Source organism: Apodemus sylvaticus, chromosome 11, assembly GCF_947179515.1.
Source record: "Apodemus sylvaticus chromosome 11, mApoSyl1.1, whole genome shotgun sequence".
NCBI lineage: Eukaryota > Metazoa > Chordata > Mammalia > Rodentia > Muridae > Apodemus > Apodemus sylvaticus.
In genome coordinates this window covers 67160691-67186066 of record NC_067482.1, presented here as the reverse complement: position 1 = coordinate 67186066, position 25376 = coordinate 67160691, and the positions used below count along the sequence as shown (strand labels likewise).

The 25376-nt window shown below is 36.7% G+C and overlaps 1 protein-coding gene across 2 annotated transcripts in view; it reads right to left on the bottom strand.

Moving 5' to 3' along the window:
- Positions 1-515: 515 nt before the first annotated feature.
- Positions 516-25376, bottom strand: part of Fbxl5 (F-box and leucine rich repeat protein 5) — a 40511-nt gene continuing 15650 nt past the window's right edge. For both annotated transcript variants that reach the window (XM_052198301.1, XM_052198300.1), the window contains exons 4-11: positions 23750-23936; positions 20962-21144; positions 18618-18743; positions 16352-16500; positions 15413-15495; positions 13897-14619; positions 6627-6775; positions 516-1298 (exon numbers count right to left, since the gene is read on the bottom strand). In XM_052198301.1, the coding sequence (XP_052054261.1) occupies positions 1222-1298; positions 6627-6775; positions 13897-14619; positions 15413-15495; positions 16352-16500; positions 18618-18743; positions 20962-21144; positions 23750-23936 (1677 nt within the window). In that variant the 3' untranslated portion in view covers positions 516-1221. The remainder of the gene's footprint in view (positions 1299-6626; positions 6776-13896; positions 14620-15412; positions 15496-16351; positions 16501-18617; positions 18744-20961; positions 21145-23749; positions 23937-25376) is intronic.

Genomic DNA, 25376 nt, shown 5'->3' with positions numbered 1-25376 from the left:
CTAAAAAAGCCAGCCAGCAGGGTAATACTTCAAAGAGAATGCCAGTAGATACACTATAGTGTTTAATTCCTGTCAGTGAACTGCAAAATGCCCAGAATTCTTCCATGTTCCTCTTAGCTAATCCCTGCTTCATCTTCAGACACACCGAACCAGTTCTCCACTAGCCTGAACAGAAGCCTGCTCCTTGCAGTTATGTCCTCCCAGCTCTCTTCCTTTCCATACAGGCAGAACATACTCACGGCCACAAAGAAGCTGACTGGGGATCACTGCCTCCTCCCACAGCTTTGTTTGCACTTAAGAGGAAAGAGGAGGAAGGGAGGGGAAAGGGGGGCACTATTTTCTCCTCATGACAAATAATTATAATTAACTTTAAAAGAAAATTTAACTCAGCAATATTTAATATCTAAAACTGTTAAATGTGTCAGGATCATAATTTCATGGACACCCAAAAAACAAAACATTTGGTAAACTTATATTGAGATTTAAAATAAAAACACAACACAGAAGATACTTGATAAAGTTCTCAAAGTAGATTTTATTTATACATTTCTTCAAACAATTGTGGAATCTTTAAAAATTCTTCTCAAATTCAACAGTTTAGGGACACCAGTGGGAGCAGGTGTCACAGCAAACAGTAGACGGCTGCTTTGCTGGCTCGCTGAGCCAGCACCAAGAGGCCAATTTATTCTATAATCTTAAAGAATCTCGATTCTAAGTGTGTTTGAATTGGCCCCTGAGGATTGTTCAAATAAAGAAAATGTTAGGGGAAAAGAGATTCATTTCTAAAATGTTCAGTCTTTGAAAATAAAACTTAAGAAATGTGTACTTGAAAGGATCTGCAAAACTTGGAACAGTGTTTACACATAAGAGAACCAATAACCCCCACTGACTAAAATGCAAATAATCTAAAAATACTTTAAATAGCATGGTATTAGTGATGTTTTTAAAAGCATTTTATTTAAAAGAAACCAGAAAGACTGTTCCCACTCTAACAAAAAAAAAAAAAAAACCCTAATTCTTTTCTAAAACAAAAATGTATTTTGCAAGGGAAAACAACATTGTATGGTTCCCTGCTAAATTAAATTTCTGAGACTGTAAGAAATGGGGCCAAACAAGACACACCCAAAATGGGTCGTTAACACAAGAAATGTGCTATAAGTAAAGTGCATGAAAGGAAGCCTGCTCAGCTAAATGAAGTAGACAAAGGTCAGAAGTCAAGGGTCATTCGCCAGAGCGGCAGCAGGCTCGAAAACCACACTGCAAATTCTGGCATCCACTGGCGGTGTCAGCATGAGGACCTGTATGAAAGTAAACAACATGTGAGGGAGGGACTTCTGGAGATCATACAAAAACAGCTCTGCCTACGATTCTAACCTGTGCTTTACTAGCACCTCACTAATATCACAAATTCTTACCGCACATGCATTAAAAATTCAGACACAAATTGCCAATGACTATCTGATTACATCTAAATTACCCTCCACGAAAGAAAAAACATAATAAAATTTCCCAAGAATCTTAGAACCCAAGGAAAAAAGAAGACAATCTGGAGAACAAGACTTCTTTGAGCATCCTTCCTAGAAACATAATTAAGACAAAAAATAAAACCTATCTGAACTGTGTCAGCTAAAGAGTACTGCAATGAACAATTAGAATAAATGCCATAGTCAAAGTTTCAAACAGTGTACTATACAGACACATCCTCAATGAAGTTTCACACTCTGAGCATTTGTAGACCTCTGAACAAAAACAGAAGATAGCTTTAAATGAACATTTGTCCCAAAATTGAATGCAAAACAAGTATTTAATTAAACATCTATAACATAAGACTGCAGAATAATTGGAATTTTACATCGGCTGTACTATACTACCCAGACACCCAATAAAAGATCTAGACTTATTCAGGAACATATGACTGGAAATTAGAAAAGTAACAAAAATTTCACAAAGTCAAAGAATGTTCTGAATAAAATGATTTTCATAAGGAGAAACAAGCGAAGAGGGTTGTTTTTAGCACTTTGAAGACTCAATGTAGCTGGTTCTGAATTAATAAGGAGCAGTTCTTTACACTTCCACCGGGAAACCAAAGCTTGCAATGTGATACACAAAAGCAAAAAAAAGAGAAGACACAAAGCAGCAAAGATCACTACAGAACGTATCTAATGAACTTAACATGGCAATGTCCTTCAGTGCTTCCCAGCCGAACTGAGAACCCATCTGCATCACACTGCTTTCTAGGAGCTGCAGTATGTTGCAGAAGGTGACTGTGCTCACCCAGAGACAGTAATTAGGATTTAGACTAAATATCTCACCAGAAGTACAACATTGCCTTATAAGCCAAGACAGCACATATGAAAAAAAAAAAAAAAAGGAATTTCTTAGGAAAAAGTCACTGAAATGTAATGTTCATATATTTCATTATGTAAATGACAAATTATCTTTAAGAAAAATAACACTGAATTTTATTTATGTGTTGAACTGTCACTAACTGTAAAGATGGACATGCCTGGGATTAGCTTCAAATAAAGGAAATAGACATGACATACAACATGGAAATGGCAACAGTGTGAAAGTAAAAAGACTGACTCAGACTCCAGACTGTTGACATGAATGCTATATGTTTGTAGGTTTTAAAAGTACCCGACACAACTGGAATACTACAGGCCAATTTTTATTTAATAAAAAAAAATCAATATCTTCCACTTTTACTTGTTATATGTCAAATATTTAAAATTTATAATTCCATATAAAGCAGCATTTTTGGATAAAATAGGACATAAAGCTAAAATTAAAAAGATTTAGTAAAAATTAAAAATCTTTGTAGCTGTTAGAAATACCTTGGTAAAGAATCCTAAACTTCCTTTCCCATTGTCAGTCTTCAACCAAGTTTTCTTTGTACATATTTCCAGCTTCCCAGTCAATCCTTACCCAACCCCTTGCTAAGCTTGGCTCCACCCATCACATATTACTGCTTTGACATCAAACACCTGATACTTAAAAACCAAGTTTTACCCAAGAACTGTCTCACACCATCTCTCTACCTACCCCTTAAGCCTTAATCTAATTAATGCTTAGATTGCTAAATCTTAACAAAATGTACTTATCATTTATCAGTATATAATTCTATTCTTGGCAACTGCTGAAGACATGAGAATTTTAATTTTCCAAATAAGAGACCATACATGTCTATATTCATACAAAACACACACATTTTTGTTTGCTTGTCTCTGTTTTAAGAGACAAGATCTTATGTCTTCCATGCTGGCTCCAAAGGTCTAGGTTCATCTTTGTACCTCAGCTTCCCAAGTAGCTGGACTACACAACTCCATATACCCTGCCTACACATATGCCCTTTATTTTTAGTGACAGAAAGGTAAAGAAGAATATTCTACGGAATTCCATGGTGACCTAGGAAAACAGTCAAAGTCAGAAACATCAAAGAAATGTGCATAACTGGTTTTTAAGGGAAAATAGTAAAATGTCATAATTGTTAAAGGAAAGAATCCTTTTTATATTTAGATGAAAAAAGCTACAAAGGAAGTTAATTCTAATTATAAACTGACATGTTTCTTCTTGGTTGTAAGTATATATTGCTCATGCTATGAGTATGTCTGCACTTACCTTCACTTACCTGTAATTCCTTTTTTAACTTAAATTAGAAACATAAGAGAGCAAATCATCTGAAACTGTCACCTTCAGATCTATGAGCTAATCTACCTTAACTGCTAAATTATGCACACACTGAAATGCAAAGCAGCACAATAAAGTTACTCACTAACATTGTTCAAATGTTCTTCAGAGCTCCAAACTAGACCATACAACAACTACATTAATGATAAAGATTTGTGTAAATAGTACAGCTAATACACCTCACATATCCAGATCAAGTAACAATTTAAAAACCATGGGGACTCATTCAGAAGAATCAGAATGTGTGTTTGGCATCAGCGCTTAGCACAGTGTCTTGCTCAGTGCAGTACTGGATCAGCTGATGGCTGCCATCTTTCCCAATGTCTGTCGCTGCCAGTACTTAGGGGGCAGACTGTGTACTTTGTGTTTACTATCTAGTCTACAAGTAATGTTTATCAGCATTTTGTTCTTTTACTAACAATGTGATAATTATGTACATTTTCTTTTAACAAAAACATTTTAAATTAAATGTTACTTTCAAACATTACTATGTATTCACCATGTACTAGATTGTGACTATTTTCAGAAATAAACTCTCACCAAGTATTTCTATGCAAGCTAAGTATTTTTGAAAGAAACTATGTCAGTGGTATCACCAGTGGATACAATTCCAGCACCATCTAAATTGTATATTCTTTTACAAAAAAAGTACTGCTTTAAAAGCAACTACCTAGACTCCTAGAAAATGCATTATAGGTAAACTTTAAAGCATTTCCCTTTCTTCCAAATCATGCTCTATCAGGTTAAGAAAGGAAATTTAGAATTCTATTATTTGAAGTACTGTAAATAGTTTTTAAACCTTTAAGAAAATAACAGTCAGATGTCTCAAAAGTTTCTACTGAAAATTAGAAATTAAAAAAATTTACATTCAACAGAGGAGTAAATAACTCCTTTGGAATGCTAATATTATATATTCAAACAGATAAGGGATAAAAATAATATTGAGAAAGTACGAAAGATTTTAAGCTCTTTAACTTTTTCATCTAAATATTTTCCAATAAGTTTAAAAACACTTAAGTACAAAGTAGGCAAATAATAAAATTAAACTAAAACTTAATACTTCCCACCAAAATACCTATATCTGTCAAGCAAAACAAAGTTCATTATGAAATTTGTTTCCAAATACAACCTATACCAAAATTATATAGGCAACTCAAATGTAGCATACAAATAAAATATCTTCACTAAAATTACATATTAGTCTTAAAACGAATCCTGTAAGCCTTAGGAAGCTTTGTTTTTAAAAGCTGTGTTTATTTTTATTCTTTCAGATTGCATAGACATGTCGTGGGTATACATCATGAGTGCACTGGCTACAGAAGCCAAACAGGGTATTGGATCCCCTGGAGACAGAGTTACTGGCAGCTGTGACCTGCCACATGTATCTATTGGGAAACAAACTGTGGTCCTTTGTATAGCAATATGCGGTCATCCACTTAACCACTGAGGCACCTGTCCAGTTACCCATGGCTTTATTTTTAACAGTAAGCAAAAACTTCCATTCATGAACACATTTTGTTTTTATTTGTTCAGCTGATTTAAAAATAATACACTCATTTTTCCACTGCTTGGTTACACTGCCATTAAGAGAAAGCAAATACAGGCTCTACCAAGTTGCTTTGTTAAGAATATGTCAACTCTTCCAGAAATGAGACCTGACATCTCCTGTCTTTCTCATTTAAAAAAAATCTAATTTCCAAGCAATAGAAACTTGTTAACTTCTCTGCATTCTAAAATATTCTCTCTAGTTTTCCTGAATCCTGTCAATTGCTCTCCCAGAGATAAACTCTGGTCTTCCCTCTCAGTTGAGAATAAATTGGGCTCTCAAAACCAAGTGCATAGTATAAATGAAAGATAGGTGAATAAGAGAATGGAGCTACTTAAATTTGTTTCCAGTTACAAATACAGGAAGATTTTTTCTGTTTATTAATAACTGAGGAGCAACTTTATTATGCTTCTGAAAAATTCAGTTTCTAGTAAATGAGATCAAATGCCCCAAAGAACAACAAACATGATTCAAAAATGCATGTTCCAACAGGCTCAAGGAAGAACAGAATAGACTTTTTAAAAAAGAAAAAAAGGCTGGGAATGTTTAACTAGTGCTGTGTGTGCATGTGTCTCTGTCTGTGTCTGTGCATCTGTAGGGGTTAAGATCGGGGTCTCCCATAGCCCAAGATGAATGTGAAGCAAAGGATGTCCTTGGATTACTGACACTACCTCCAGAGTGCTGGAACGAGTGACAGGCACCAAGGCAACACTTCTGTTTGAGGTGCTAGGCCCAGAGCTCCACGCATGCTGGGCAGCACGCTGCCAACCAGCTACATCCCCAAGCCCCACGTCATGACTTGTACGTCAGTTCGAGAATCAACTTCTGAAACAGTACAGGAATTTGTCATGCCTGTGGCATCTCATCTCTTCTCAATACTACATAATGTAGTCTCCCCTCCTCAGTCCTGAGGACACAGGATTCCTGAGGAGTTCACCTTACAAAGTCTTCCTTTGTTATCTACCACAGTAAATAAAGCAGTGCTGTGAGAAAATAAAATGAACCTGTCATTCCTAAGAAATCATTATCTAGAATGTCAAGTTGTTAATGGATAAATGCTAGAATACTACAATGGAATTCCCAAAATCTTAGAATAATCTTAGTGTTTCTATAATAATTTGTCATTTTAAGTGATTTAAACTCTTACATGCCTAAAAATCTGGTACAATGGACAAGAAACTTACCTTCACAAAGTAAAAAAGTATAGTATTTTGCATTTATTAAAAAACCAAATCGTTTTAATTTTATTAAATTTAAAGGACTAAACCTTAAAGTGAGATAATTTGTGCAATTAGGAATCTAGAAAGCAAATAAAAACTATAAAAAATTATTAGAACTTCAAAAATCTTAAATAAATTCTTCAAAGTATCTCACTGTTAAAAGGCATTACCGTTAATGTTGTCACAGTAGTAAAAGTATTCGTCGTTTAGGGAAGGACATGCTGAGACCAAATCCTGCAGCCCTGCACCAGTTACAGTCAGACAGCCAGAGAGGTTCAAGTGCTCCAAGTAAGGCAGCCCTCCTCCCAGAGTCAGAACCCTGCAGAAAAAAGACTGTGACAGTCAGGAATAGAAACTTCCAGGATTCCAATATCACTAATGGCCCACTAGTATTTTACACACCTCTCAAATTGGTAATAAGTTAAGAATTCTTATAAAATACCGATAATTGACTCATCCTTAGGCAAAAATATATCTGACTCCAAAAACTATTCTACATTTCTCCTGAAGACGCCAATAAAAAAGCATACAATACTTTAAACTTTATAAAAACATTATAGCAGCTTAATTCTCACACAAAGAAACACTGAAACATACAGTTGTACTGTTCATTCTCCTACCAAGCTATCTAAGAGAATTAAAATAATCAAAATAATTACTGAAATCTGAAACCTAATTACCATTTTCCCCCATAACCTAGTGAGGGGTGATCCCTGCAGTTTCTGACAGAGAAGTGAACTGAACCATACAGAGAGGTTAAGAATGAAAGCCCACTGCACATCAACTTCACCAACCTGGATCAGACTTCAGGGAATCTAATGCCAGGCAGTTCATGGTTGGCATATTTAAAGCACAGTACAATTTGGGAAAAGGTTTCCAGGTAACATCAGTCCAATTCCAGGCACACAATAACGCTTAAGGTGTGACTACATAGAAACTCTATTCTATTACAAAGTTCACGTGACCATGAAGGTTGGTTCTATAGCTAAAAGGCCTACAGTCTAATGTGGTTTCTAATCAATAGCAAGTACATGTGCCATCTCCCCTAAGGACGGGTAAGGGTCTAGAGAGGAAAGTGTGGAGCAATTAGTCTAGGGAATTTGAGTGAGGTCTGCCTCTAGAGCAAAAGGTGGGAGAGGTCTGCTTCCACAAACAGCAAGGTCACCACATCATTAACAAACTCCACTCTCAGCTTTCTGGATAGGCTGCAGGTATCTAATTATTATCTCCTCCACTCCTGCATGATTAACATTTTATGAGTACTAGGATTCTGTATCTCCAACAACCTAGGAATTCCTCTCCTGGGTACATCAAGAATAAAACTGAAACTGTCAAGTTTCTACACATGATAATTAAAGGAATATTAAAACATCAAAACAATGAGTTAACTTGATACAGAAGAGATAAATTAAGAAACTAATATACCAAATTTAGTTTTAAAATTAATGCAGTTGAAGTACACTAGGAACCAATGTAAAAAGTAAACTATTAGTGAGATAAGAATGAACTATGAATTCTGTTGGGTTTTTTTGTTTTTGTTTGTTTTTGGAAACATTCTTGCCACACAGTAGTAACTAGCCTAGAAGTCATTGTACAAAACAGGTTGGCAATGAACATCAATTCTCCATTTACTACTTCCTAAGAGCTGGGATTTACAGGCATATGGCTGGGATTATAGGAATTATTGATACTCAAAGAAAATATTGAATGGTAAAGATTGGAAAGAGCATGTTTTAAACCTATTTTATCTTATAGTCTAATTTGAAAAGATTTTTCCCCACCATTTTTCCATCTCTATAGACCTCAGGTTAACAATGGTAAGTAGTTCAGAATCAATGTGGTTTAACATGAAGGAGGAAATTTTTTTTAGTCAGGGTCTACAATTCAAGCTGACCTTGAATTTATATATCCAAGAAAGGTCTGAACTCAAAATTCTTTCGCCCTAGCCTCCTAAGTGCTAGAATTAACTGGCCCAAGGAAAGTTTTTAAAAGAAAGAAAATACTTAAAATTCAGTGATTCATAAAGTCTAAGACCTTTAGCAGTTCACAATAAAAAAAATGTACCTTTCAAAGGTGAATCTGAAAGTTCAAATGGTGTCTGAATGAGATGTAAAATGTTACAAATGTACCTATATCTTCATTTGCTCAGTCACTGGTTTTATTGTCTCTTAGTTGAAAAACAAACAACTATAAATACAAACAAGCAATTACAAAACTGTATGACAATTACTCTTCTAGAGCAGAAGGGTCTTGGAAGATCAGAAAACGTTTCTCATTTTAGCATAATGGCATATGTATGAAAGAAATGATGAGCAGAATTTAGCCAGCAGTATTATGTTACAAAGAGAAAATACAAAAAGACGAAAGAAGCAGAGTACCATAGAAAAGGAAAAAACAGATGTTTAGGACTAACATACGTGTGTGTGTGTGTGTGTGTGTGTGTGTGTGTATGTGTGTGTGTGTGTGTGTCTGTGTGTGTGTATACGTACATAGATACACACACACACACACACACACGTCTTTTGAGGGAAATGATGAGAGTAAGTAAAGGGATATCAAAAGTTAAAATGCTGTCTTTAGCCAAAGGCAGTATGACCCAATGAAAGACTGAGGTATGATAACATACAGCAAGAAAAATATTCTAAAAAAAGCCTCTTTCATCTATGTTTTGTCACAAATGTCCAAAGATGCCAGACACAAGCCAAAATAACAAAAAACAAATGAATAAAAACAAATTCTGCCCTTAATCTGGAAAAGAAATATTTAAACAATAAAGCATACAAAAAGAAAAAGCTACAGAAGCATGTTCAAGTCATAGAACTGATGCAAACAACAGTGCCTCAAAGGAGCTAATTTTTTGTTTGTTTTGTTTTTGTTTTTCCAAGACAGAATTTTTCTGTGTATCCTTGGCTGTCCTAGAACTTGTTCTGTACAGCAAGCTGGCCTTGAACTGATAAAGATCCGCCAGCCTCTGTCTCCCAAGTGCTGGGAGTTAAGGCATGTGTCACCACCTCCTGGCAAAAGGAAAGATTACAGAATAAAACTAGGTCCCAAATTCAACAATATATAATTCAAACTTTCTAATACCCAACCAAAAACTATTAAATATTAAAAGAATCTGAGAGAAAAAATTATTAGTCAATAGAAACACACAGCAATAAATTATAAAGATGGTAGAATTAGTAATCAATGACTTTAAGAACTTTTAGAGATGTCAGCAAGATAGCCAACTAAATGCCCCTAATATGGGTCCCTCCCCCCAAAGACAGTCAAGATAACCATATTTTAATGAAACCAACACAAGAGGAAGGACTAGTACACTAGAAACTGTAGAGCCAAGAGCCTAGTGTGGTCTCATACAGAAGAAAGAAAACATCTCATCTCCAAAGCCTAATCCCCAACCAGCAAACAGGGTGGGCTTCTTATTCAAGGTAAAAAGGAAAGTAAGAACCTTTAGCAGCCCCACAAGGACTTTGAACAGTCCCTCACAGGTACTAAGACAACTGTGAGCTACCCAGTGACATGCCAGAGGAAGCCCACACTGTGCCCCATCTCCGACCCATGCAACAATGCATTATATAGTTTTGAAAGCTTGAACAGCTGTTGCCTTGCTCCACAGGGAAGGAGTCATGGCATCCTCCCACCTCTAAGGCTTGGTGATCAGAATCATTCCTGGGGGCCCATGATTCCAAAGTCCCAGGAATCAATGCCTTGGTCATGATTATGTTCCCTACCTGAAGCGAAATAGTAACCTGCCTCCAGAGAAAACAGTACCTTGGTCATCCTAAGTAGTCATACTATTCCCAGTTATGGCACACTGCCTTCTATACAAACTAAAACCTAGGACCCTGGGCCCATGGTGTTGACAGGTGCTTCAGAGTCACTGGCATTAGTTTTGTTTTTGTTTAATTTTTGTTGTGTTTTGTTTTATTTTATATCCATGAGTTTGGCCTGGGTGTATGTCTATGTATCATGTGCATGTCTGGTACCAGTGGAGGCCAGAAGAGGACATTATATTCCCCTGGAACTGAATTTATGGACTTCATCTAAGCCATCGTACTGAATTCAAAAGCATCTCTGAGCCATCTCTCCAACCCCAAACACCAGGGTTTTAGCTCATCTGAAACCAAGTCTGCCTCAGAGATTCCTTTTCTAAAACGCAAATGTCACATAGGTTTATGAGATTGTAAGCTCAGAACTTGATTCTAGAGCTGCTTTCAAAAGCCTACACTCTGAAATACAGCATCTCTGCAGCTGCTTCTAAAGATACATCAGATTAGAAAAAAAAAAAAAAGACAAAGTCAAATGCTGTCCTAGTCTCTGCAAAGTTTTGTTGTATGACTAGTGTGTGGCTCACCAAAGAGACGAAAGAAGGATCAAATTAAATGGAAAAATGGTGTGAATGAAAAAGATCATTCAGTTCTAGGGGCAGTTTCCTTCCCTATAGTAAACTTTGTAATTTCTCCCCTATATAAGTATACTGAAGGACAAAATTATTCACTCTGCCTAGGGCCTTTGAGCAGCCAACTGTGGCCCACAGAGAGCCTCCTGGAGCCTGCCAGAGCCCATTAGCCAGCTCCAGAAGCAGGCCTTGGAAGCACGTGCACAGCTTTATCCCCCCTTATCCTATCCTGAGCCAAAGCAAGCAACATAAGCTTGCCCTGCCAAACTCATGGAGGTAGCAAAATACCCAGCATCCCTACAGCAGGAGTCCAGGCCTATAACCCCAGCGCTTGAGAAAGAGACAAGACAGCAACATCAGGAGCTCAAGGAGGCCAGCTTTGAATACATAGGTAAATCTGAGGTCAGCCTGGACGACCTGGGATTCTGGATCTAAATAAATCCCTTACTCATACCCCACCTGTGAACCTTTGAAGGAAGGTCCTTTATACACAGAGGAAAAGTACTCTTAAAGGTCACAGTACCAGAAGTGAACTACCTCTCTATGGTTTGGCAGCCAGAGAGGCCACTACTACTGTTTTGTTTAAATAAATGTGGTATGCCTACATACTGGATTCGACTAAATATTTGTGTTTATGCCCACAGATTACTACTGTGGCCGTCGATCTTAGTCATGGAGGAAAATTTTAAGCAGTTTTTTCAGACTCAGAATTTGTCAAGCTACTGGGAGTAAGTGACAGCTGCCACTGTAGCAGGTGCTATAATGAATGCTCAGATATAAATGGAGGGAAAAGACCAGATTTTATCAGCCCCTCCAAAACTCATCTAATATCAGGGATGTGGGTACAGGATGAATCAAAGAGAGGAAGGGGTATTGTATACTATTCCTCCTAAATTCAAACATTCTCCTAGAGGGAGAAGCTCCGAAGACCTAGTAAACTCACAAAACCAATGCAGGAAGTTCACCACACTTGTAAGACTCAGCTCAAGATTCATAAGACTGATTTCCAATATCACGCAAGCAGTAAATAACTGTGGAGGATAAGAAAACTTTTCTTTAGAGCTGATTAAAGGGAGAGCTGGCTACCACTTTTATGACTCATTATAGGCTTTTCAGTGATGCAGCTACCTTTAAAATTCATATTTAAGATCAAGAGACTCCAGAGAGCCAATCTTAAATAATAAGCTGGAAAACAAATTTCTAAACTTATTACAAAGCTAATATTGCATTGTCATTTCTATTTATGTTAAAAACACCATAAGTTTAGTCAGAACAACTGGATAAGCAAAACAAAGCAAGGGTATCCAAACAGGAAAGTTATAATTTAAACAATCTGTTTATAAATGATACAAGTAGAAATCCTTAAAGAGTTAAGGGTATAGCTCAACTGAAGAGCACTTTGACCTATCCAAGGTCCTGGGTTAGCTCATGGGGGAAAAGGGTCAAAAAAAACAAAAAACCAAAGCAAAACAAAAACACATACAAAACAGAGCTAAAACGTTAAAGAAAACAGATGTGTAACAAACCAACACATAAAAACCAATTCCGTTACTAAACATTTGTCCACCATGAGGGCATGCAGACATCTACAACCCCAGAACTTGGGAAGCTGGAGTAGTGTTTGAGGAAAGCCTATATGGCGAATACCTGTCTCAAAACCAAATTATTTTCTATAAACTAGCAATGAACAATTGAAAAAGAAAATTAAGAATGGAATTCTATTTACAGCAGCATCAAAAACCATGACATACTAAAATATTTGACTATTTCAGCTTACTTTAAGCTATAGGTATGTATGCTTCTGCATTTACTGCCTCTAACCTTGTATAACTGGGGCTGGAGAGATGAATTCGAGATTAAGAATACTAACTCCAGTGGACCCAAGTTCTGTTCCCAGCACCCACATCTGGCAACTCACAAACAACCATAATTCCAGTTCCTGAGGAGCCATTGCCTCTGGCCTCTGCAGGTACTTCCATATATGTGCAAATGCACAAACATACCCCACATACATAATTAAATCTGAAAACATAACAATATTCATAACGTAATAGCTCTAAGTGGGTGCCCCCAGAATAAGGAAGAGCTGGCTGCTGAGATCTGCCTCTCAGTCTCTGAAGAGATACTGAACACTTTACTCCCACTTTTCTCTCCAGACCAAAAGGGTTGGAGCAATTAACATACTATGCTGAAGATTGGGCCCATAGGGTTAGGATGTTACACAACTGAGTTGCTAGAGTTGCTGGCATGCACAAAGGTCTAGGCTTGGCCTCCAGCAATGCTGAAACTGGATGTAGCGTGCCTATATGTATGTGTGCACCAAACTGCTACCTGGCCCTGCAGAGGACAGAGAGAGCACTGGGTCACCTAGAACTGGAGTTACAGAATGTTTCAAGCTCCCATTTGCTCCCATGTGGGTGCTGGGAAGTAGGATTGCAGCAAGTATGAAGGCAACCTGGGAGCGGGTGAGACCTTGCCTCAAAAAAGCAGTAAGTGCTGCCTTTAATCGTAGCGCTTAGGAAGCACAGCTAGGTGGATCTCTCAAGCTCAAAGCTAGACTGGTCCACATGGCAAGCTCCAGGCCAGCCAAGGTTACTTACTAACAGTGTCTCAACAACTGTAGCAACAAGTGGACACAGGTCAACAGCAATCTGGCTTATAGGCACTTCAAGGTATAAAAGTCACACTACACTACAACAGACATGGTTGACAAAGCTCAATACAAAATTTACTTCTGTAACATGTCCTTGAGATTATAACCTATACATGTATCTACCAAATTGTAATATAAAAATGTAATGTGGCCAAATACTAGGCAATTAAACTTTTTAATGTATATTCTTCTATATTCCACAATGTATTTGAACTGACTAAAATGAAACTTCATGTTCGTATCCTAAACACTATTGCTCTAATACTCGTAAAAAACCTTGGTTAATTTTCTTGCTTAAAAAAAACAAGTGAAAAACTCAGATCAGGAATGCAATATTTCGTCTGTGAATACATCCATTTCCTAATAACTAGAGCTGATCACCCACCTGAGACCATGGTCTGTGATCTGGTAACATCCAGACAGACTGAGGAACAAAAGTACTCGTCCAGTCTCTTGGTCAGACTTTTCACTCCCAAAATAAATTAAGTCTTTCCCCCTGGGCAATGTAGTCCTTAATGCTTTTCTACACATTGCAGAAGTCGCTGGGAGTGTAGACACAGTTCTTAAAGTTGTCCCTGTGCAACAGAATGAATGACCACAATATGCAAAGGCTGGAGAAGCACAGTGCTGCTGCCAACAGACACTAGTCCTTAATCCCACAATGTCCTTGCTGTAACAACCAGAGGAGGAACAACCTAAGTTGGAGGCTGTTTCCATCACACAGAGGCTGTCAACGTTTCTGTGTCTCCATTCTACAGCATCTTCAATATCAGCCAAATCTTCAGCATCTAGCATCCACACATAAGGAGAAGTGAAACTTTCAGAAGACACAGGTTCAGTCAAAGAGTGCTCATTGTCTATTTCTTCACCAACACCTTTGTCAGTTAAATTGTGCAAACAGGCATACTGCGTGGTGGATGGCATGGCAACGTCTTTATTTGTCCATGGAGCTGAAGCAGCCTTGCCTGCACTTTTCAGAAAGCCACTCTGATGAGATGTCAGAACTCCAAGAGCTCTAGAAATCTTCTCTAGAGCCATGTCTGTGATCTTTTCACATCCAGACAGATCAAGATGCCGAAGACTCTGGCAGCAACCAAGCCAAGACCAACTACAAGAGGGAAGAAGACTATTAAATTCCTCAAAAGCATTAAACTATACATACAGATGAGCATGAGCAGTACTTTAAATATAAAATCATTACTTAAACATTTCTGGAATTTCTATCATGAGGGAATATTTTAAGTGCTAGGGATAAGAGAAAAAAAAATACTAAGACAAGTAATTAAAGAAAAAAAGAAAGAAATGTATAGGAGAGACTTAGTTTCCTGTACTAAAAGTAAGCAGTCAGAGAGGAGGCAGCACACACATGAGAAAGTTGCTACAGCATAATGAAGATACAGAAGAAACAAACTCTAGAAACGGGTAAAGACTCCCTCTCTCCCCCTGAAATAGGATATATCAGAACTGTGAAGAAAGGTGAGCTGAAGTAACAAGAAACCTAGAAATCTCCAAGGAAGAACCATTTGCCTGACTTGAACAAACTGGTACTGAATCAAAAAAACAATGAATTACATTAAAAGGGAACTCTGCCAAAAGGCACTTAAAATCTGGAATAAAATCCTGAGAACAGTAATACTGCTCTAGACAACAGCTATACAGCGAGCTCAGTCAGCCGAGAGAAGACATACAAAAGGCAAGTGCTGACACGCTGGATCAGCTGCCACATGTGAACAAGGGGAAATCTTGGGAGGGTTCTGTAAGTTACCACCATCCATGGCAGGGATTTAGAAGCAATACAGAGCAGGACTGGTAAACAGCAATTATGTAAACAAGAAAACAGACAATTTTTTTTTACTGGTTTTGTTTTACTTTATTATATTTAGATATTTAAAATAAATAACCTGTCAAATGCAGAATCAGAAATGTCGGTCTGGGTAAGATCCAGATGTTCCAGGTTAGGACAAAGCTCTAGAATCTGCCTAACCTAAGAAGGAAAGAAAATCCACTGTGAGGACCTGTGGGAACTTCAGTTAGATAAGCAACAGACAATGATAAATGTAACATGGTGTTTTTTCCCTAAGTCTAACATGCATACTAAAAGAAAAAAAAAATCCAAGAACGCATTAAAATAGTTACACTCTGTGCTCAAATTTTGTTTTGGGGAGGTGTATGTGGAGGCCAGAAATTAATCCAGTATATCTTCCTCCATCTAATTTTCTGATGCAGTCTCTCACTGAACTCTAAGCCATAGGTTTTGCATGTTTCTGCACCCATTTCTCCTGGCCCTCAGCAATGTTACAAATACATGTCATTATACACATATCTATACCTTCTGAGGGTATAAACTCAAGGTTCCCATGCTTGTACAAAAGGCACTTTACCAAATGAGCCTTTTACCTCTCCAATCCCTGGGCCCACATTTCTAGTAATCTTCTTAAAGTTTCTTAGAAATTAGAGCCAGAAAAATCACCCTTTTAAAGGAATACTCAAGGAGATTGTATGTAGGGAGTCATAATTTTATAAAATTAATTCATCTCACTTGTGCATCTTGCCATGCCTTACATGTTATAATCAACCATATAGAATTAAGACTTACCACTTAACATCTATAAATCCAAGTAAATGTTTAGCTAATTTTAGTTCCCTTATCTATAACACAGGCAAAATTCCTATGCTACAAAGAATACCCTAAAAAATGAAATTATATAAAAGCAAACTGTGTACTCCTATCTGTGGAAAGACACTCTATTCTTTCCCTCTTAAATAAACATTAATAAATAAACCAAAGTTGTCTCACTGCTATTTTCTTAATACTCAAGCTAGTGTTCATTTGTACATACCATTTTGCTGGAGACTGCAGAGCTGTATGCTAACACTAAAGTTTTTACAGAGGTACCAACATATGGCAGAACATTATGAATTAAGCCATGGAGTAAACGTTTTTCCATTTGTGCAATGCTGATAGCAACCGATTCCTCTGCAGACTCTTCTGTAAAATGAATTCAAACATCTAAGAACTAGATATACCAATTATAAGTAGGCCACCAAAAGGATGCATCAAAATACTAAATATGAAATACTCTATACTACCCTCACTTTTGCAAACAATTCACTTTCTAGCAACAAGAAAAAGTTCTAAATAGTCAAGGAACTGTGAAACTTATTCAAGAGACAGAATAAATAATCTCTAATTTTTTTGGCTTTTTGTTTTGGTTTGGTTTTTTTGGTTTCTGAAACAGGGTTTCTCTGTGTAGCCCTGGCTATCCTAGAACTCACTCTATAGACCAGGATGGCCTCTACCTCCCAAGTGCTAGGATTAAAAGCATGTGCCACCACTGCCTGACCTTTTTGGCTTTTTCTTTTTCTTTTCTTTTTTTAAGTAACATAAGTTATTCTACCTAATTAAAAAGGACCCAGAGCTAGGTGTAAAATAACTCCATTAACCTTATCAGTATTAATCTTCAAGCAAAAGACACCTCAGCTCATAAGAAATTAAACATAAACATGGCCTTTTGCACTTGGTAATTTTTATAGAACTTGGATGTCTAAAACAAGTAATACTTCTCTAACAACAAACAAAAAACTATAGGTTCAGCTTGCCAGCAGACTGTTTATACAGGATGGGTGAAGTCCTGAATTCAAGCCCCAAAACTAAAGAAAAGAATTTTTCCTATGATTCCGAAAATAAAAAGAAAACACACTGTAAGTAGGCCTAAAATTTGTATCATTTTTCAGAATTCTATCTTTACTATACTTACCTATAATTCTAACCTGAATGTATCAAACCATAAAGTAGCTTAATATATTAAGGATTTGTTTAAAATAAAATTAAATATAGTGGTTAAAAGAAAGCTACTTGAGAAGAGTAATTACTAAATATCTTACTGACTTCGAGTATTTTATAAATTCCTCAAACTCTCCCTTTACTTGGACAATATACGTATCACTAAAAATCACTTCAACAAACATTACTTACTCCACTATACTTTTATATACTTTTATTCTTAATTCATTCTTTTCCTCGTGGCCCTCCCTGTCTAGGTATGCTTTGTTTACTTAAAAACAACAACAACAACTAGTTACACATTCTACTGCCTGCCACAGAGAAGCATATGAGAAGCTTACTAAAATAACATCTGCCTTATTTAACAAATTCCCAAACTTCGGAAACTATACCAAAATGAGTCCTCTCCAACTCATAAAGCCCGAACCACTTTCACTACTGGAGTGGTAATCACTGTAGTTCTTATTCTCTACACATCCACATCTTCCACCAGACCAGCTTATTTTAGCTTTATACACAGAAACTTCCAAAAATTTATCATCTATAAATTTTCACATTTTATCTTTTAAAAATTATCTACAGTAGCACCTAAGACACAATCTGTCTTCCTCCTCTATACTCCCAAACATCACAGTGAATCTCTATTACAGCAATTCTCACTGTGTACCTCGAACAAAGACATTATATATCCAAAATTCTCCCTTACTTCTATTTATTTAACAGAGGGATGAATTTTTGTCCACTCTCAGACCATCCCTCAAATAGCACTTAATGAGGATGGACAAAAATTGTGCAACACAATTAATTTTCAAGTATGAATTACTTTTTTGTAGTGTTGGGGTCTAAACCCAGGGCTTTATACAAATGCTCTACCCTAAGCCACACCCACCCAAAGTCTCTCATTCGCATAACCTCTTAACCCTGTAACAACCTTGAGACAAGTGACATGACTTTACAAACATCCCATCATCCTGTCCCCCATCTCTTACCCAGAGGATTCAATAAATGCTGATGAGCTGATAAACCGAGACACCCCTAAATCACATACTGTAGCTATAAAGCATTATGATGAAGATAGCTTGTTTCCACACAAAATAGCCATCAGTTTCTGATTTTGTTATTTTAATATTAAAAAAAGAGAAAACATTCTCTTTTTAAAATACTTCAAACAAGAAATTCTAAATTTCTTATTTCCTTCAAATTCCTCAGAGAAGTAGGCTTTTAAACATAAAATACACAAATTTTTAAGGCTTAATAGTTATTAACCAGAATGCCTATTATTTAAACACCAAGTAATAACTTTTATTCCAAGCATAAAATACCAGATTCATCTATATCGGCATCTTCATCCCATTCCTGGAAAGCACGACTTTCATCTTTCCTATTTCTCACCCACTCCTCATCAGGCTCAGTATCAAGCTCAGTGGCAGGACCACTGTACCAGTCACCTACACAGTGAATGGACGAGAGGACAAAGTCACGTTAGATAGAAGATCATTATAATCTCCTATTCGCATTTCAACTTCCAGCATGGCTATTTTTAGAAATACCTGTGATTACAAAAACTACACATTTATAGGCAAAGGATTCAATTTAAAACATACAAAAAGAACTATGACGATATGACGTTAATTAATAGTGCTAATTACTAACCAAAAGTAGGTATTTTCTAGAGTAATCTTTCTTTAAAACTAAAAAAAAAGAACTTGAGAAGCTTACACAAATTGCTGTTATATGTTACTCTTTATAAAGGTTATAATTAAGCTAAGTATAATGAGATTTCTAAGCACAATCTGATTTTTCAAAAAATTAATTATCAGAACCTATAAGTACAATTTTTAAAACTACTAGAAATAATCTAATCTTTTCTTCCTTGCTGTGACTTCACTTTGGGTCCAGTAATAACCCCATTCTAAGGATAGCTAGCTTCTCTATAGTGACTGGTCAGCAATATACAACAGGTAGGAACAGAAGACAGAGGACACACTGAGGTAAAGCAAAATCATAAATGTAAGCTCCTACAATCACAGTACATGTATTATATGTTCATGAAGATATAGTAAATAACAATCAATTTATTAAATTCTTAAAATTACATCTTCCTTAAGATTTCCCAACCTAGACGCCATAGACATCTAAGGCTGGGTATTTATTTGACATAAGTTGCTGACCGATAGATTACAAGTTCTTAGAAGTAACATAGGCCTCTATCCACTACATCAATGGTTCTCAACTTTCATAATGCTACGGCCATTTAATATACTTCATGTTGTGGTGACCCACAAACATAAAAACTATTTTGTTGCTACCTCAGAGTTGTAATTTTGCTACTGTTGTGAATTGTAATATAAGTATCTTATATGCAGGATATTTGATATGCAACCCCAGAGGGGTCCCAGCACCAGAGAACTGCTTCACTAGATGATGGCACAGTAACCAGAATCAAGATAGGCAAAGATGACTCCAGATAATGCCAATATCCCTTACAGGGGCAAAAACAAATATCATAAACGAAAGGAATTTTGAACCAAAGGCTTGGTCTAAATATGTTAAAAACAGAAAAAAGTGAAATTGCATATTTACAATGCAGTGGCTTCATGAAATAAGCATTATTTGAGTGCCTTAATTCTTCATTAAAAACAGCTGAACAAGAACCTAATTCATTCATGTGCCTTATCTGATGTTTTACTCAAACTTGTAGGATTTACCATCCTACAAGTAATATGAAAAATAAATCCATACAAAACTAATAATTCTAATCACTTCTAAAACACTAAATATTTAAGAACAGCTTATTTTGAAACTGCCTCATCAGGTGCTCCAATTTCAGCACTAAGGAGCCTGATGCAGGAGGACAGAAATTAAGAGGTCAGGGCAAGCCATAGACCTGAAATTCAAAGCACAGTGCTGGTAGAGGAAGAAGGTGGCTCTGGGTGAGTCCAGGCTAGCCAGGGATACACAGTAATATAGTAAGAAGCTGTCTTTCAAAAAAAAATAATAATAATAACAAGATATACATCTTACCAAAAAATTTTAAATAAGACTCATGAGAAGTTTCTCTAAACCTCATACGTGAAAGCAATGTAGCACAAGGTAAGTAATGTGATTTAAAGAGCAATACATTAACCATCATTGTAAGAAGTTATGTTAAAGACAAAACCAGAATCAGTTACTTTAAGCCATGACCAAAGGAAAACTGTATGTATCTCACCTTTATATTTTACAGAACTGATTCTAAGTTTAAAATACTCAAACAACATAATTATTTAACAGTTCTAAAAGTCAATTACATTTTTCTTAAACTTTTTAATGAAAAATTCTAACATTTGTCATATGTAGATACAGTACAATGAACTTCTGTGTACGCATTTTTTTATCTTCAACAATTACCAACATTTTACCAGCAGTTTTTTACAATCTCTCTGACATATTTTTCCTCATTATTCTAAAGGAAATAGCAGCCATTAATAATTTACTCACAAATACTTCACCATGACTAGCTCTTCTAAAATGTATAATAAAACCACATCAACTACAAAATCTATTTTTTTGGTCAAACCCTCAAAGTTTCCCTTCCCTGGCATTACATATTAATGGCTGTTACCATCTGCCTAAAAATGCAGACTGGAATACTTTTTGAACAAATTGAAAGTCCCATTTACCTACCTCTTGCCCAATGAACAGGGTAAAGATGTTTCCACAAAGATCCTGTTTTTGCCAGCTGAGACCACTTAGTACTGACTTGACTACACCGACACAATTCTTGAGGATTAAGGTAACTGAATATGGACAGCATTACCTCAGGAGGAAGATGGATTATACCTGTAGAGTGTTCTGACACTTCCGCTTCTGAAATAAAAAAGAAAATCTTTAACAGGACAGCTACGTGAGCAAATGCAGTAAGAAATTACAATCACAAGTAAAAGCCAGTGCCTGAAGTTACTTCCTTCCTGCTTGCAACACGTGAAAAGGAAGAAACACGTATTAGAGGTAACATGGGGATGTTGAACTTGTTAAGAACCCGTGGGGTTAAACTATCACGGCCCAGATCATACTTCATCAGTGGGAACTACAATAATGAACACAGAACTGACTTCCTCTTACACAGGCGTCATAGAGAAACAATACTCACTTTGTAGCATAAGCAGCATCATTTGAAGAAGGAACCAGACAGGTTGCGCTGCTTTAAGTCAGCAAGCGTATACTCAGCCGGCTTCTGAGCCCGACAAAGCACTGTTAATGACACACATGCTCACATTTTCTACTCATGCACTAAGGCTCCTGTCAGCTCCTTCCTTGTGTTCCCTCTGATTCTGACATTTCATAAAAGGTCTTTAATCTACAATGCCTTAACCTATTTAAGCTATGTGCCTACTCTGTAAACAAATTTCCCTAGTGCACTAGTAAAAGATCTTTTGTTATTAAGTATTGTAGAAAGATACAACTTCCTATGATCTCATAATGTTAGCATTTTTCTGAAAGAAAAACAAACATTGGGGTACTATGATAAATTGAGTTAAGTACTATTTTAGGAGTTTGAGATTTGCTGGGCAGTGGTAGCGCCTTTAATCCCAGCACTCAGGAGGCAGAGGCAGGCAGATCTCTGTGAGTTCAAGGACAGGCAGGACTACACAGAGAAATCCTGTCTCAAAAAATGCCCAAAAAAAAAAAAAAAAGGATGGGGGGCAATGAAGAGGATGAGAAGAAAAATTTGAGTAGCGCGCGTGCGTGCGTGCGTGCGTGCGTGTGTGTGTGTGTGTGTGTGTGTGACTTGTTTTCACAAAGAATCTTCAATATAGAAACATGTGCTCAAACTACTTTAACCTACCACTTTTAAAGTGTCAAATATTTTATACACAGTACAGCTATAATTTACTTTGAAGGAGAGGGAAAATTAAATGTGTGTGACGCTTTTAAACTCCATCTTATAGTTACTATTAAACAAGACTTAACAGGCTTTGGTATGGTATCCAGGACACAAGTTGTAGTTCAAGAGTAAAGCTCATAAACTTTATGGGTTTAATCATAGCTTCAACTTGTTTTTGTTTAAACATGAATCTGACTACTTTAATATTGGAAAAATACCAATTTCAAAAAATTGTACAGTATTTCACAGGACTGCCACTGCCACTGCCAATCTAGAGGCAGAAATGCTACTAGAGAAGAATGCCAACCACTTGTTCTTTTGTCTTTGTCTATGTAGCCCTGGTGAGCCTGGCATTTGCTATATAGACTAAGCTAGCCTCAAACGTGGAGATCTGCCTGCTTCTGTGCCTCCAAAGTGCTGGGATTAAAGGTCTGTACAACCATGCCTAGAACCAACTGTTTTTTAATGTTTTAAAAAGCAAAATGATTGAGATAAATAAAAATAAGTCTACTATAAGAAATCAGCCTCTACCGTATTTGCACTTCTTATATGCAGTCTCCAAAGGCTCAGGGTTGCTTTGCGTCTCCCACACTCACTACCCTGAACATGACTGGGGATAAACTGAGAGGATGATAAACATCAGAGGATAAAAGTAAAATCATAAATGTTCCTTTCATTAACTAACAATTATTCATCCTAAGTTCCATATGTGCAGGAACAGAAGTGCACCTAACCTAGCAACCATGATGGCTGCTGAGTTTCTCCATAAACATCATGAATGACACGGTTGATTCCTGGAATGAACAGAGTTCTAGCATTTGGACATTTAGAAAGTTTTATATTTTCTATTCAGCATGTAATATAGGCCAATAGAAAAAGGGTCAAAATTCAAAACTGAAATATACAAATTACTTTCATACCATAATAAAGCCCAAAATTTCTAGGTTAAACCTAAGTCAAGGACAATGTTTATAAGTTAACTGTCTTTGAAAAGTGAAAACTATACACAAAAATAGAACATGCTACTATGAGGCTGGAGAGATGGCCCAGAGGTTAAGAACACTAGCTGTTCTCCCTGAAGACCCAGGTTCCACTCACACGATCCACACAGTAGCATACAATCAATTGTAACTGCAGTCCCAGAGATCCAACACCCTCTTCTGGTGTATGCAAGTACTGAATGCAAATGCTACATAGATACATGCTCATAAGCAAAACACCCACACACATACAATAAAAACAAAGGAAAAACTTTTAAACCTGTCCCTATAATCAAGGGAGCTCAGAAAGCTGGCTGCTACTATACTACTACTCTGAACACAGCAGTCCTGAATGTTCACTAGTCAATAGTACTCATTTTATACCTATAAATTCACTCAAGAAACAGCACACTACATGTGACCCAACCCTAGATGGAAGATTATTATTAATACTAAATTCTACTAAATAAAAACTACTGTCTTCAGTTATAGCTTTATGTGAGAATGGTTTAAAATGATGTTGAAGAAATTATTCCTCAAACAGAATCTATAACAAAATAACAGCACTGACTAATAAACTGTTCTATCAAAAGCAGGTGAGCCTTACCTGTGTCCGACTTTTCGTCCACAGAGTACTTGAGAGCTTTCTGTCGCTCTTCAGCTTGGTTCCACAGACTGAGCCCTCTGAGGAGCTCTGCTGTATCCTTCTGTGAACAGTGCTGGGCAATCACTTTCTTTTTGATATCTTTAAGCTCCTCATAGGTAAAATATTCCATTAACATAGGCTGAAAAACCTAAATTAAAAAGTATTCATGGGGAAAGATTTTCAATTTATTTTACCCAAAACCCTTTACTAATGGTTTCAACTAAGTATTAAGAACATACATTTCAAAGAGATAAAAATTATAGTTATTACCACTAAGTTATCAAAAAAAAATTAAAGACCATAGTTTATTATAAAGTGTCTTTCTCTATGACTTTGCAAGTCTCTATACATTCTTAAAGAACAGGAAGGTTTTCCTGTACCATGTTTGTTAAACAGTCACCTGCCTGTGGTGGTTTGAGAAAGACCCCACAGGCTCATATATTTGAACACTTAGTCATCAGGGAGTTGCACTATTTGAGAAGGATTAGGAGGTATGGTCTTGTTGCAGGAAGTGTGTCAAATGTGTCAGTGTGGGTGAGATGAGGTTTCAAAAGCCTATCCCAGGCTTTGGGGGGTAAGGATGGGGGGGGGGAGACGGATGCTTTCATGTCCTCCTGCCTGCTCTTAGTTACTTCTCCAGCACACGCCTTCCTGCTCACTGCCATACTCAAAGACTTAGCCCTTGAAAGTGAAGGCAAGACCCCAATTAAATGTATTTCTTTTATAAGAGTTGTTTTGGTCATAGTGTCTCTTCACAGCAATAGAACAGTAACTAAGACACTGCCTCCTGGTAGGTACTAAGTAACTGAATTCTACCAGAATAGGGCCTTTACCATGATAGCCAATATACTAGAACCCTAACAATTTCAACTCAGTTGATATGAACTATCCAACACTGATTATTTAAAACATTATTTTAGTTCAGTGGGTCCTGTAAAACTTTTCAGAGATTTCTTCTGCAAAAAAAGCCCTAACCTCCAATTTATAGGATTATAATCTTTAAATGAAGAACCAAGGCCTTCTTGTTTCCAGTTTTATAGATATGGCTTCCGACATGGTGTATTTATGGGATTCCGTGTGTGTGACAGGAAGGTTCTCTGATTCTTGTGCCTTCTTCTCTTGGGTTCTTTTCCTTCTGTTTGTTTTATTCAATTCTGAGTACTAACTTTTGTTTTTCTTATTATAATTTTACTATTCCACAGAAGCCTGTTTGTTTTCTAATGAGAAACAGAAAGGGAATTAGATCCAGATAGAAGGAGAGGTAGGGAGAAGCCAGGAGGAGCAGGGGGGGCGGGGGAACTGGAACTAGGATATAATGTATGAGAGAAAAAAATTTTCAAAAAGAAAAAGAATGCTAAAAAAAGAAAAGAAAAAAAACTGCTACCTTGGGCACACTGGCTACATATTACAATGTAAAGAATATCAACTACCTAAGAAGAGCACCAAGGCAATGCTGCCTATCCCAGGAAGAGTTTTGAAAGTAGCCTACACTTCATTTTATTATCAAGGCATTATAAGATGAACCCATAATTGTAAATCACAATAAAAAGATTTACAACTAAAACAGAGTATCCATAGGCCAACAAGG